Source organism: Rhinoraja longicauda, chromosome 35, assembly GCF_053455715.1.
Source record: "Rhinoraja longicauda isolate Sanriku21f chromosome 35, sRhiLon1.1, whole genome shotgun sequence".
Taxonomy (NCBI): domain Eukaryota; kingdom Metazoa; phylum Chordata; class Chondrichthyes; order Rajiformes; family Arhynchobatidae; genus Rhinoraja; species Rhinoraja longicauda.
In genome coordinates this window covers 17687274-17700775 of record NC_135987.1, presented here as the reverse complement: position 1 = coordinate 17700775, position 13502 = coordinate 17687274, and the positions used below count along the sequence as shown (strand labels likewise).

Below are 13502 nucleotides of genomic sequence, written 5' to 3'. Positions count from 1 at the left end.
ATTGCATTAAATTGGCCACTTGCCTCAAGAAATTAATTGCAAACAATAACCTATTTAATAGACAATAGACAATAGGTGCCATTCGGCCCTTCGAGCCAGCACCGCCATTCAATGTGATCATGGCTGATCATTTCAATCAGTACCCCGTTCCTGCCTTCTCCCCATACCCCCTGACTCCACTATCCTTAAGAGCTCTATCTAGCTCTCTCTTGAATGCATTCAGAGAATTGGACTCCACTGCCTTCTGAGGCAGAGAATTCCACAGATTCACAACTCTCTGACTGAAAATGTTTTTCCTCATCTCCATTCTAAATGGCCTACCCCTTATTCTTAAACTGTGGCCCCTTGTTCTGGACTCCCCCAACATTGGGAACATGTTTCCTGCCTCTAACGTGTCCAACCCCTTAATAATCTTATACGTTTCGATAAGATCCCCTCTCATCCTTCTAAATTCCAGTATTCGCTTAAAAACGGTACCTTATATACCCCACCTGAAAAGCTGATTCCTTGTGTTTGTCCTGATTGAATGGTGGAGTAAAATAGATGGGACGAAAGGCCTAATTCTGCTCCGGTCACTTATGAACCTATTTTTTCCCTGAGAGGGAAACAAAGTTCCATATTTCAAAAGCCCGTAGGACTTTACAATTCGCTCTGTAGCCAATGAAGTATTTCTGAAGTGAAGGAGTTTAATTGTAGGGAATGAAGCAGCCAATTTGCATGCAACAAAACTCCCACCAAAACGGTTTGATAACAAGCAAGTGTCTAATTTTGTTTCGGCAACACTGATCACAGAAATTTCACATGTCCGTGTATTGCAAAGTGGGTTGGTATAACTGACATAGTTTTAAAGTTTGGGTCAGTAAAATAACCCGAAACATCACCTATTCACGTTCTCCAGAGATGCTGCCTGACCCGCTGAGTTACTCCAGCACTTTGTGCCCTTTTTTGTAACCGAGCATCTGCAGTTCCTTGCATCTCCTCGGATGAGGGCAATGTTGGGCATGCTTTTCTTCCCCATTCTCTGGGAATCTTCACATGAAATGGAAGATGTCCCAGGTAACTGGCAAGGTGCAGAAGTGGGGTATGTGTGCCTGAATGTTGAACGTATTGGTCAGTTTTGTAATAGTCTCACAACAAATTTCAAGTAACCCTTTGCATTCCCTCTCTCTGCGTACCTCTCCCACCCATATAATCCATATAACCCTTCGTTATCACCTCTTCCACAGCCAACAATGGACTGTTGTGAGCTCTACCTTTCCTGGTCTTCGGTGCCGGCTCTGAACCTTTTCATACCTCTAGTTTCCATATCCCCTGACTCTCAGTCTGTGGAAATGGTCCTGACCCAAAAGCCACATATTCCTTTTCTCCAGAGATGCTGCCTAACCCGCTGAATAACACCAGTGTTTTGTGTCTATCCTTGGTGTAAACCAACATCTGCAGTTTCTTCCTCTACAGGATGACACCACTGTTGTTTTACATTGAGGAGAATCAATGTTAAAGATTGGATTTTGAAATAGGGGCAAGAAGTAAAATGTTCATCATATTTGATTTGCTAAATTGTCAGACCCGAGTAAAATCAATCTCAGGCTGTTACAAGAAGCAAGTGAGAAATTGCAGAATGCATACATGAAGAGCCACAGACTGCAAGGCGACAGCCATGTACTGGAAACAGGGGGTAGGCTGGTAGCGTCCTTCCAACCAGTACAGACATGATGAGCTGAATGGCCTCTTTCTAAGTTGCATAATTCCACAAGTCTGAAGAAGGGTCCAGACCTTAAACACCCTTCCACATGTCTAACCCGCTGCATTACTCCATCGCTTTGCATTTTGATCCATGATAAATTTTACCACACAAACATTAATAAAGTTTCCTCATTTTAATTTTTAAGGGTATTTATTACCTACATTATCACACGCATTGAATTGGAACTATTGAGGTGGCAGCGGCAGGGAAAACCAAACAAGGTCAAATTTACTCAGTAGTGCACAGTTAAAGGGTGGGGGGAACAAACTACAGCAACTCTAGGTAAAAGCAGGGTGATTTCTCTGGGAATTTGCAGCACTTGAAAGATAATTACAAGTAAATAATGCATATAACGGTTGCCTCAGTCACTTACAGTCTATAGCAAAGAATAAACTGCTGGAGGAACTCAGTGGGACAGACAGCATCTGTAGAGGGAAATGGACAGATGACATTTTGGATCAGGACCCTTCTTCAGACTGATGTCGGGGAGGAGGGACAATGGCTGCAATGCCTGACTGATCGGAGGACAACCCAATCATCTGCTCCCTGACTGGCTGCAATGTGGTCATCGTGTGCTGTCTCAGTCCTTTGCAAAGCTGAAGCAATTTTCCAAAGCCACATTCCAAATGAAATTGGTGCAGAGATAGGGGAAAGAAGTCAGATTGACAACGTGTTTCAAATTTAATTCCAAGTAATGTGCAAAAATGAAAATGGTGGCTACAATGCATGTGTTGGCTGTGTGATACTTAGCAATAGCAAATGTTAGAGCGTGTAATCTGATGGACAACGTGTGCGTTAGTACGATGCTACAGAGGAGTTCTCAGTAATTGATGAGATAAGAAAATGTTCACACTCTGCTCAAGTGAGTAGTGCCTTAAAAAAATGTTAGACACAAGTTAGCACTTTTATAAATTGCATCTGAAATGATTACAGTGCAAGTACTCCGTTGCAATCAAATAAGTGTGATCTCAGGAATTAATGCTATTAAAGCATCGACAGTCACGATGAACCAGGTGTGAATGAACTTGACATGAGGGAGATGAACGACTATGAAAATCCATTAACCTATAAACTAACATTGGTTCCATTTCACAAGCTCAAATAACACGGATGTAGAATCAATAAAGCAGCAGGTATCCATGCCTCCTTGTTCCCTCCATTTCTTATTTTGTAGACAAGTATTAATTTTCAGGTACAAGGTCAGCTCATAAAAGATATGGAAAACAAAAAACAAAAAAAAATATGAAGGATTATTTGCATTCTCAGAAAAATGAAAGGACAAGATGCGTTCCAATTCTGTCAAAAGGTACAATTAGAAGGTGAGCATCGATTACAGGCACAAATTATAAATGATAGAGCAGGTTCCAAGAACCAGTTTGAAAGCAGGTCATACAAAATGAGAAAATAACACACACACACAGACACACATGTCACTGGAAGTGCCAAGGCTTCAAATTTTTTGTCCTTGACTTTCAGAAATCTAAACGTGCCCTTTCAATCAGCAAAGGCGACAATTAATTTATAATATTATCTGGAGAACATAAAAAGAGAAACGCAATTGCCACATTATGGGATTCCAAGTAAAATATGTCAAAGGAGAGAGCAATAGTTTAATTATGGAAAATGATTAAGATAGAGCAGGTTTATTATTAAATGCTGTGATATATGACAAGTTGATAAAAGCAGATTCTGCTGTGTAATCACTCACCTCTGTAATACTGAGCTGCTGAGCTAAAACCTCACACTTATGCAGTGCAGACATTCTCAAGGTGTCATCAATGAGGAAGAAAGGGCATGCAACTGCGGTGAAAAAATTGTTTTAGAATGCTCTTTAATGCCACATTCATGATGCACCTCAGTTCTCAGTGCAAGTGGTTTCACGTTGCAGAATAGCCATTGGTGAACTGTCTTTGCCTGCAGGGGAGATTTACAGCAGAGACAGCAATATTTGAACATTGAGCAAAACGCAAAATGCTGGAGTAACTCAGCGGGTCATGCAGCATCTCTGGAGGACAGGGATAGGCAATGGATTGGGCTGGGATCCATCCTCAGATTCCAGCATCTTGTGTCTTCTATATTTGAGCATCTGTGTGAGTAGGTTTTCAATCTTAAGAATGTTGCTGCCAGAGGGGAAAGTTGAGGAGAGGGTGGTTGGAGTCTGGAACTCACTGCCTGGGGTGGTGGTGGAGGCGGGAACACTCACAACGTTTAAGAGGCATTTGGATGGGCACTTGAAATGCTACAACATTCAGGGCTACGGTCCAAATGCGGGAAAATGGGATTAAAATTAGACTGTGTTTGGTACGGGCGGCGCGGACACGATGGGCCGAAGGGCCTCTTTCTGTGCTGTAGGACTCTATGACTCTCTATGACTCTCTAACATCAAAAAGATATTTGGACAGGTACATGGTGAGGAAAGGTTGAGAGGATATAGGGCCAAACACAGACGTGGGATTAGCGTAGATATGGCAACTTGGTTGGCATGGGCAAATTGGGCTGAAGGGTTTGTTTTCATGCTGTATGACTCTATGAATCTAATACACCCCTCCAAGGTTCTTCCCTGCTTTTATTTCCAATCACTCCGGTCAGACATGATCATCACCTCCAAAGTGGCAAAACAGCTGATCATTATGGAGCTGACAGTGTCCTGGGAAGAGCGTATTGAAGAAGCTAATGAGAGGAGACGCGCAAAGTACCAGGAGCTGGTGGAGATGTGCCGGGACAGAGGCTGGAAGACACGCTATGAACCCGTAGAGGTGGGCTGTAGAGGCTTTGCAGGACGCTCACTCTGCAAAGTCCTCAACCAACTGAGCATTACGGGGCTGGCTAAGAAGAGGGCCATCCAATCCGCAAGCAAAGCCGCAGAGAAAGCCACTAGATGGCTTTGGATTAAGAGGGCTGATCCGTGGGCAGGTGCTGCTGGGACGCAAGTCAGGGGCCTGATCAACCCCGGCTGGGTCACCTGGGCGAGGGTGTCTGATGTTGTGAGACCCGAAACACCCGATGACCCCAGGTCACACCACTGAGGACGCGTCCCAGCGCATCCAGAAGATGTATCTTGCACACTATTACTAAGATATAGCTGGTTGTGAAGTCACTGGTTGTTCTGCTTACTCGGGTCTCAATTGTCCTAATGCTTTAACAGTTCACACCGAGCAAATATTCTTTTCAGCTGCATAATTTTCTTTTGCTCAGTAAAATCTAACGTGGCAAGTGTGGAGCAAAGAACCTGAACTCCAGCTGGAAGGTTTATAACATTATAAATGTTATATGGACTTTCCATCGCCCGGTGGGGGCTCAGGACTTTCATCGGCCTGCTCGGCTCGGCTCGGCCCTGGGACTTTCCATCGCCCGGTGGGGGCTCAGGAACTTCATCGGCCTGCTCGGCTCGGCCCTGGGACTTTCCATCGCCCAGTGGGGGCTTCAAAAAGTTGGGAGCCTCGATCACCTCGTGGCACCACGGGAGAAGAATGTGGAGGAGATAAGACTTTTCTTTGCCTTCCATCACAGTGAGGGTGTGCCTAGAGCAATCACTGTGATGGCTGTTTGTGTAAAAATTGTATCTGTGTGTCCTGTGCTTTTTGTTGTCTACTGCCGGACCCTGACGTGAGAAGACGCTGGCGTTGTTTATTCGCCGCTTTTCCGTTAGGATAGTTTGTCTGTTTGTTTTTATGTTATGATTTTCTTTGTAAAGCGCTTTGAGCACACGATAAGGCGCTATATAAAATAAATGATTATTATTATTATTATTATTATAAATCATAAGCTCACTACCAATATCGCAGGAAAGATCATTCCAGTTGCTAAATTGGTGATGGTAATCACTAACAACACCAGAGACCAATGACAAGACACAGCAGATGCTGAAATCGCAAGTAAAAGACAAACTGCTGGAAGAACTCAACGGATCAGGCTACATGGAAATGGACAGATGATGTTTCAGGTTGGGATTAAAAAGGTCACCTGTCAAGAAGTTATCAAGAATGTTTAATTATCACCTGTACCAATAATGGATAACTTGCAGCAGCATAGCCACTCTGTAAACACAATAAGCATAGATAATATGTAATTATCAATCCATTTCCCTCCACAGATGCTGCCTGACCCACTGAGTTCCTTCAGCAGTTTGTTTTTTACTCAAGAGACCAAAAGCAACTTTCCTATAACACAGAATTCTAAGAGAATTGAGGGAGATGATTAGTCTTATAGAAGATGAATGAAAAACGAGCTTTAATATGTACTTAGAATCACTTGGATAAATATAGTTCAAGTTTGATTGCACAGCAAAAGTTGCATTTGAACTATAAACACATTTAAACTACAAACAAGAAATTAGCTTAAATTATGTTAATAGTACGAAGTTTGACTACAGTAAATAAGCATTGCGACTAAGGTAAGAAACGTTGCAAAAAAGATGTCCAATTATTATAAATTGATCCATGATTCTGATCGTACGTTAACATGTCTATTTCAGTACTTATCTTCCAGTCACGGTGAGGCCACATTTGGAGTATTGTGCTCAGTTTTGGTCACCTTGCTTTTGGAAGGAAGTTGTTTAGCTGGAAAGAGTGCAGGAAAGATTTACATGGATGTTGCCAGGATTTGAGGGCCTGAACTATAAGGAGATGTTGGGGCAGGCTAGGACTCTATTCCTTGGGACACAGGAGGATGAGTGGTAATTTTATAGAGGTGTATAAGATCATGAGGGGAATAGATAATATAAATGCAGAGTCTTTTACCCAGAGTATGAGAATCAAGCACCAGGGAACATGGGTTTAAGGCGAGAGGGGGAAAAATTTAATAGGGACCCAAATGGCAACATTTTCACATAGAGGGTGGTGGGTAGATGGAATGAGCTGTCTGTAGAGGTAGTTGAGGCAGGTACTATAACAACATTTTAAAGACATTTGGACAGATACAAGGATGGGAAAGGTTTAGAGAGATATGAGTCAAATGCGGAAAGGGGGGACTAGTGTAGATGGCAGTATCTTGGTTGGCAAGGGCAGGTTGGGCCAAAGGGCCTGTTTCTATGCTTTCCAGACAAAAAGACACCAGAAAGCTTATCGTTTCTTGTTGTTGGTGTTTATATTGGATCATCAACCTATAAGATGCTTAAGATATTTAGGTGCCTGAATACCTAATTGGATTAGTAAATTTTATCTTTAAACTTTAATAGACGATGTAATATTAAAAATTCTAAAGTTTAATTTTTAACTCTTCAGCGATGCCTCTTTTGGTAAGAGTACACCTTACTAGTGCACAGTGTTATGAAAAGAGCTTGAGTTGAGACTCTCTGTTATGGAGTCATATGGCACAGCCCACCAGGTACCTGCCTGTAGCAATGCCACACTTAACCCATTCATTCTCCCCACATTCCCGTCAATTCCCCTCAGATTCTCCCACCTGCCTACATACCAGAAGTAGTTTACAGTGACCAATTAACCTGCCAGGCCGCAAGTCATTGGGATGTGGGAAGAAACTGGAGCACCTGGAAGAATCCCGTGTGGTTACAAGGAGAAGATGCATACTCCACACAGACAGAACAGGAGGTCAGGATTGAACCGGGATCACTGGAACCGTGAGACAGCAGCTCCCATTTGGTTTTGCTGCCTTCTGATATCTCTCATTGTTTCCTATGGGAGTCTTCTGAAACCGCAGCTGGTCTCTTTGACATTAAGCATGACAAGTCCGTATAATTAAATACTAAACAAACATCGCAGTACTAATGTTGGTTTTCTTATCTATTCTCTTGCTATCTCAGCCACCCTATTAAATTGAAGGAATTGAATATTATTCCAGATAATCAAGCAACAATAAATCTGCAATTAACTTATCAATGCTCCAGCCAATGTACCATGTAGTTTTTCCCCAAACACGCATCTCACAGTGGGTAACTTTTTACTCAAATGCACATTGTAAATATTTAAAGGGAAAAAAAAACACAATAGCTTTGATATTTTGTAAGGGAACCCATCAAAGAGGCAGACAAGAAGAATGTTATTAAATCTCTTGGTGTACTATAATACTTACAATTGATGCTTGCCAAATGCTGTCACTCAGTTACATTGCAAACAAAGGAATCTAGCATTTAGGAAAGCATTTGGCTGACCTAAGGAGTAGATGATTTTATTTTACTGTGGGAAAAGCACATTTGCACGCTCCTTGGGATTCACATCAATGGAAAATATTCATGTTATTGTAATTTTTATTGAAGAAAAGTATATGACAGGATATTCAGTTTCAAAATAATGAAATACTAATAAATAAATTATGCTTCTTTTTCTCTAACATGCTGTGATATACAACAAGGGGAAGTGCTGTGATAAGTGTGTGTTAACATTATAATCAATTTACAGCTCTTCAGATCGCAATGAAAAGCCAAGCTTGGGTTGACCATTTTACTGCCAACCCACCAGCTTTTCAGAACCATGTTTTTTTCCTGGTGGTGTGTTCAACATGCCTGGTGCAGCCGAGTTCATTTCCAGACACTGCACCTCCAGACATGCTGTGATTCTAAGCCACCTCCATCTATCTCCAAGAGATAAAGGTCTTAATACCTGTACACCCATGTTGACGTCCAGAAGTGGTTTTGTATCAAGAGCAATTACTCAATAATAACTCAGACCTCAGTCTGAAGGAGGGTCTCGACCTGAAACGTCACCCATTCCTTCTCTCCTGAGATGCTGCCTGACCTGCTGAGTTACTCCAGCATTTTGTGAATAAATACCTTCGATTTGTACCAGCATCTGCAGTTATTATCTTATACTCAATAATAGGGATATAATTAGTCACCCTGCTAAATCTCCCGGTTGCCAACTATTTTAACACCCCTTCCCATTCCAATACTGACCTTTCTGTCCCAGGCCTCCTCCATTGCCAGAGCATGTCTATATGCAAACTGGAGGAACAGCACCTTGTATTCCACTCGGGTACACGCTAGTATGAACTACAGTTGAGTTTTAGGTAGCTAACCAATAAAACCCTTTCCTTGTTACCTCCTCTCTTCACCTGCATTTCTTCCACTATCCCGTCCCCCTTTCCTTTCCCCTCTATCCCCCATCACTTATATCCCCTCCTCTAGGTTCACATTTCGTGTCTCTTCTGTCCATATCTCACTTTTATCTTCTTTTCACGTTTGGCTTTTGTTCACCCATCTGCCAATCAAAGCCCTCTCACCTGTATCCACCTATCACTTGCCTGGCTTTGTCCCAACCCCGAAAACCCGAAGTAAAAATGGAAAGTGCTGGACATACTCAGCAGGTTAGGCAGCATCTGTGGAGAGAGAAGCAATGCTTGTGATGTTTCCACAAAAATAGAGCAGGGTGCATTGGAGTGCACAGGAGAGCAGGGAACTGCATGTTGAAGGAAGGGCTTCAATGTAAAATTTCTCCATTAATGATAGATAAAAGTCATGAGGCCATGGCCCTGATTTGATGATATTTCTGAAACACCACGGCCTCCTAAGCACATTGCAGTGGAGTAATGGATTTACACACATAAGCACACTGCAGTGGAGTCATGAATTTACACACATTTCTATCAAACAGATATCAGCTGCAAAAAACAGGTACTGAAAGCTGGTATGGAATTAAAATATCCAATACTATGAACTCAGCAACAAGGCCCATGATAGGAACCCTTTGGTTACACATCTGATGGCTTTGCTTAAAGTTGCCACATTGGTCTCTGGAAATGGACACAAAGTGCTGACACAAACTCAGTAGGTCAGGCAGCATCTCTGGAGAAAAGAAATTGGTAATGTTTTGGGGTGAGACTGAAGAAGGGGCTCAACCCGAAATGTCACCTGTTCCTTTTCTCCACAGATGCTGCCTGACCCGCTGAGTTATTCCAGCATTTTGTGTCTATCTTCGATGTAAACCATTCCTTCCATCTGAAGGGTCTCGACCCGAGACGTCACCCATTCCTTCTCTCCAGAGATGCTGCCTGTCCCGCTGAGTTACTCCAGATTTTTGTGTCTATCTTATAGACAATAGACAATGGGTGCAGGAGGCCATTCGGCCCTTCGAGCCAACACCGCCATTCAATGTGATCATGGCTGATCATTCTCAATCAGTACCCCGTTCCTGCCTTCTCCCCATACCCCCTGACTCCGCTATCCTTAAGAGCTCTATCCAGCTCTCTCTTGAATGCATTCAGAGAAATGGCCTCCACTGCCTTCTGAGGCAGAGAATTCCACAGATTCACAACTCTCTGACTGAAAAAGTTTTTCCTCATCTCAGTTCTAAATGGCCTACCCCTTACTCTTAAACTGTGGCTCCTTGTTCTGGACTCCCCCAACATTGGGAACATGTTTCCTGCCTCTAACGTGTCCAACCCCTTAATAATCTTATACGTTTCGATAAGATCCCCTCTCATCCTTCTAAATTCCAGTGTATACAAGCCTAGTCGCTCCAGTCTTTCAACATATGATAGTCCCGCTATTCCGGGAATTAACCTAGTAAACCTACGCTGCACGCCCTCAATAGCAAGAATATCCTTCCTCAAAGGATTTGAGTTTTTAAACCGAAGGATTTAAATCTTCGGTTTAAACCAGCATCTGCAGTTCCTTCCTACACATCTGTAGTTCCTTCCTGTACCAGACTGAAACCTGGAATGTAAAGCATTCTGCAGTACATTCCCTAGCTCGTTCAAATACAATTATAATCATATCATTTAGTTTGCTTCATTACAAAGTTGATGCAACAAATTGTGAGAAGAATAACTCCTTCCTTCCAATTGTACCTAATTATTATTACAGCTCATACTCTCTCTACCGAGGATCATAGAAATATAGAAAATAGGTGCAGGAGGAGGCCATTCGGCTCTTCGAGCCAGCACTGCCATTCACTGTGATCATGGCTGATCATGCACAATCAGTAACCCATGCCTGCCTTCTCCCCATATCCCTTGATTCCGCTAGACCCATCGTGTACACATGCCAGGAGTTAATACATTACAGCAATATTTGGTTAAATAGATAAATAGTTATTGCTTTGCAAATTAACTTTGCGCAGTTCAGGAAGTTCCTGGATACTCCAAATGAAGTACTAAATACGAGGCTTTGAAGTTGAGGACCAGAGTTGGGCCATTGACAACCATCTAGCGTATGCACAGAGCTTGATAATGTAACCGAACACAAATGTAATCCATAAATCTTCAGAACATTCATTGCTTACCAAATTTATTGCACAGAGAAGCATTCTACACAATCTTAATTAAAATTGATAAATAATTTCAATTTGAAAGTAAGTCGAGCACCTTTAAGGCACAGAAAATATAACTATCAGTCAAGTATTCAGGTGTTAATTACTTCATTATACTCTTCATAGAGAAACTGAGTGCATGAACATTAATAATGACAAATTAACCAAAGACAATATGGGGGTCATTGCCAATTACAGCTAATAACAGAATTGATGCATAGATTATCAAGCCAGTCATAGCAATATATCTACAAATATAACACCTCAAAAATGGATGGCACGGCTGGTAATATTAATGACAGAGGATATTAACTATTATTTAGTGGCAAAGGAAAGTGGATCTCCTTATTTTATTTACCCAGTAATACAAGTTTCACTTTCTATTTCCTATTTCAAAGACATTTAAATTGGAATAGACTGGAAACATAGAATTAGAAACATGACAAGGGTATTGGACCCTTCAAGTATGTTCCTCTAATTCAATGTTATCACGGGTGATCATCCAGATACAGTAATCTCTTTAAACCAGCATCTGCAGTTATTTTTCCAACAGTAACCTCTTCTGGTTTTTGCTCCATATTCCCCGATCCCTTTGCCTACAATACCTGCATCTAGATTCTTCCTGAACACATTTAATGATAAGCTAAGGTTCTGTCCGATTCAACTTTTCCCCATTGCATACATTGGACTTTGTCTATGGAATTGGTGCACTACAATACTGAAAACAATACCATATTCCAAAGATACTAGAGGAGCAAGATGGACCACTCTGTCGAAATCGACTATACTGAAGTGTAGTACGCAAAGGAGCGTAACGTCCGCCATTTTAGTAAGCAAAACCCGCTGCTCGCGATGCCTCTCGTAGTGTAATCAGTGTTTTGGGGGAACAGTATGTGTGATGATACCATAAAAATGCAGAATATATCTCATCTATCAATTCACAGATTTTTGTTATTTTTCTTTTAAAATGTTTCTGCAAGTTTCTGCCTACTAAAATGGTGCCGTGACCTACTACGGTCTTTAGGGTCGAGTGGTCTATTGTGCTGTGCTCTATTATCTTTGCTATATTCTGCAATCTGTACCTTCCCCTTTGTTCTATCTATGTACTTGAGTTTGACTTGATTATATTTATGCACAGTATTATTTGATCTAATTGGAGATCATGCAAAATAAAGTTTTTCACTGTACCTTGGTGTACGTGACAATAATAAACCTAAATCTAACCTATCAAGCCACGGCTGTCTCTTTCGGTTGGGATTGCCACAGGTGCAACTTTTATTGTGCAAAGAAACCTCTCCACAGCTCCATCCTAGATGGCTTGCCAGTTTCTTTAGCAGTGACCAGAGGTTTTGACTTCCCCACCATTATGTACTTTTTTCCAGCATCTCGACTGCCCACTCTCCTCAGGATTTTTCAAAGATGTCCTCCCTTCATTCTTCTCAACTCAAACAAATATCACATTCAGTCACTCCAATCTCTCTTCGCACGTTGATTCTCTTAGTCAGTTGGGTGAATCTTAGTTGCACTCTCTCCGAGACAAGAACATAAGGATAGCGGAGTCAGGGGGTATGGGGAGAAAGCAGGAACGGGGTACTGATTGAGAATGATCAGCCATGATCACATTGAATGGCGGTGCTGGCTCGAAGGGCCGAATGGCCTACTCCTGCACCTATTGTCTATTGTCTATTGTCATAGCGAGATTAAAAAACTGCATACAGTAGCCTCTGGCAATGAGGTCCAACAGACCATTTGCCTTCCTCGCTGACCACTGCACTGGCATTCTTACCTTCATTGCCACAGAAGGCTGTGGAGGCCGTCAATGGATATTTCTAAGACAGCGACAGATAGATATTTGATTAGGACGGGTGTCAGGGGTTACGGGGAGAAGGAAGGAGAATGGGGTTAGGGGGGAGATATAGATCAGTCATATTGAATGGCAGAGGAGACTTGATGGGCCAAATGGCCTAATTCTGCTATCGCTTATGACCTTATGGTGTATGAGGTCACCCAGGTATTTGTGCATTTCCCCCATTCCTGGCATGTTTAGATAATAATGTGCCTTCTTGTTTTTGTAGATAACCTCACATTTACCAACATTCACTGCATCGACCCACTCTCACTGGAGGCCTGTCCACCTCTCACTGGAGGTATCTGCATCCTCCTCACAAGTTCACACTCCCACCTACGTTTTTATCAACCGCAAACCTTACTGCTACATTTGTTAAAGAAGCGGTCTTACCTTTATGATTGCTGCCATCTCGAGTTCCCTGAGGCAACGGGGTGTATTGGTGAAAACCCAGTGTATTCAAGTCACCTTCACCAGTGGCCTGTGTGAGAAACAATTATCAATACAACAGCTCAAGGTCCAAAAAATCTATTCTTTATATGAGCAGGAGGTGAAATGCTCAGTCTTTTCAACCAGAAACCTTTCAAGATCATCGCTTCATTGATAATGAATACATCAGAGTCAAGCTTTGTCAGAGCTGCGTTTCTTCAAAATGTTTCCACGTGTGGAATAGCCTTCGTTTGCCGAGATGAGTGCAGCTTCCATAACA

General features: G+C 42.1%; 1 protein-coding gene across 1 annotated transcript in view; it reads right to left on the bottom strand.

The window, feature by feature from the left end:
- Nucleotides 1-13502, bottom strand: part of lrmda (leucine rich melanocyte differentiation associated) — a 694153-nt gene that overhangs the window by 70013 nt on the left and 610638 nt on the right. The window contains exon 6 of the mRNA XM_078428324.1: nt 13187-13274. Coding sequence (XP_078284450.1) covers nt 13187-13274 — 88 coding nt within the window. The remainder of the gene's footprint in view (nt 1-13186; nt 13275-13502) is intronic.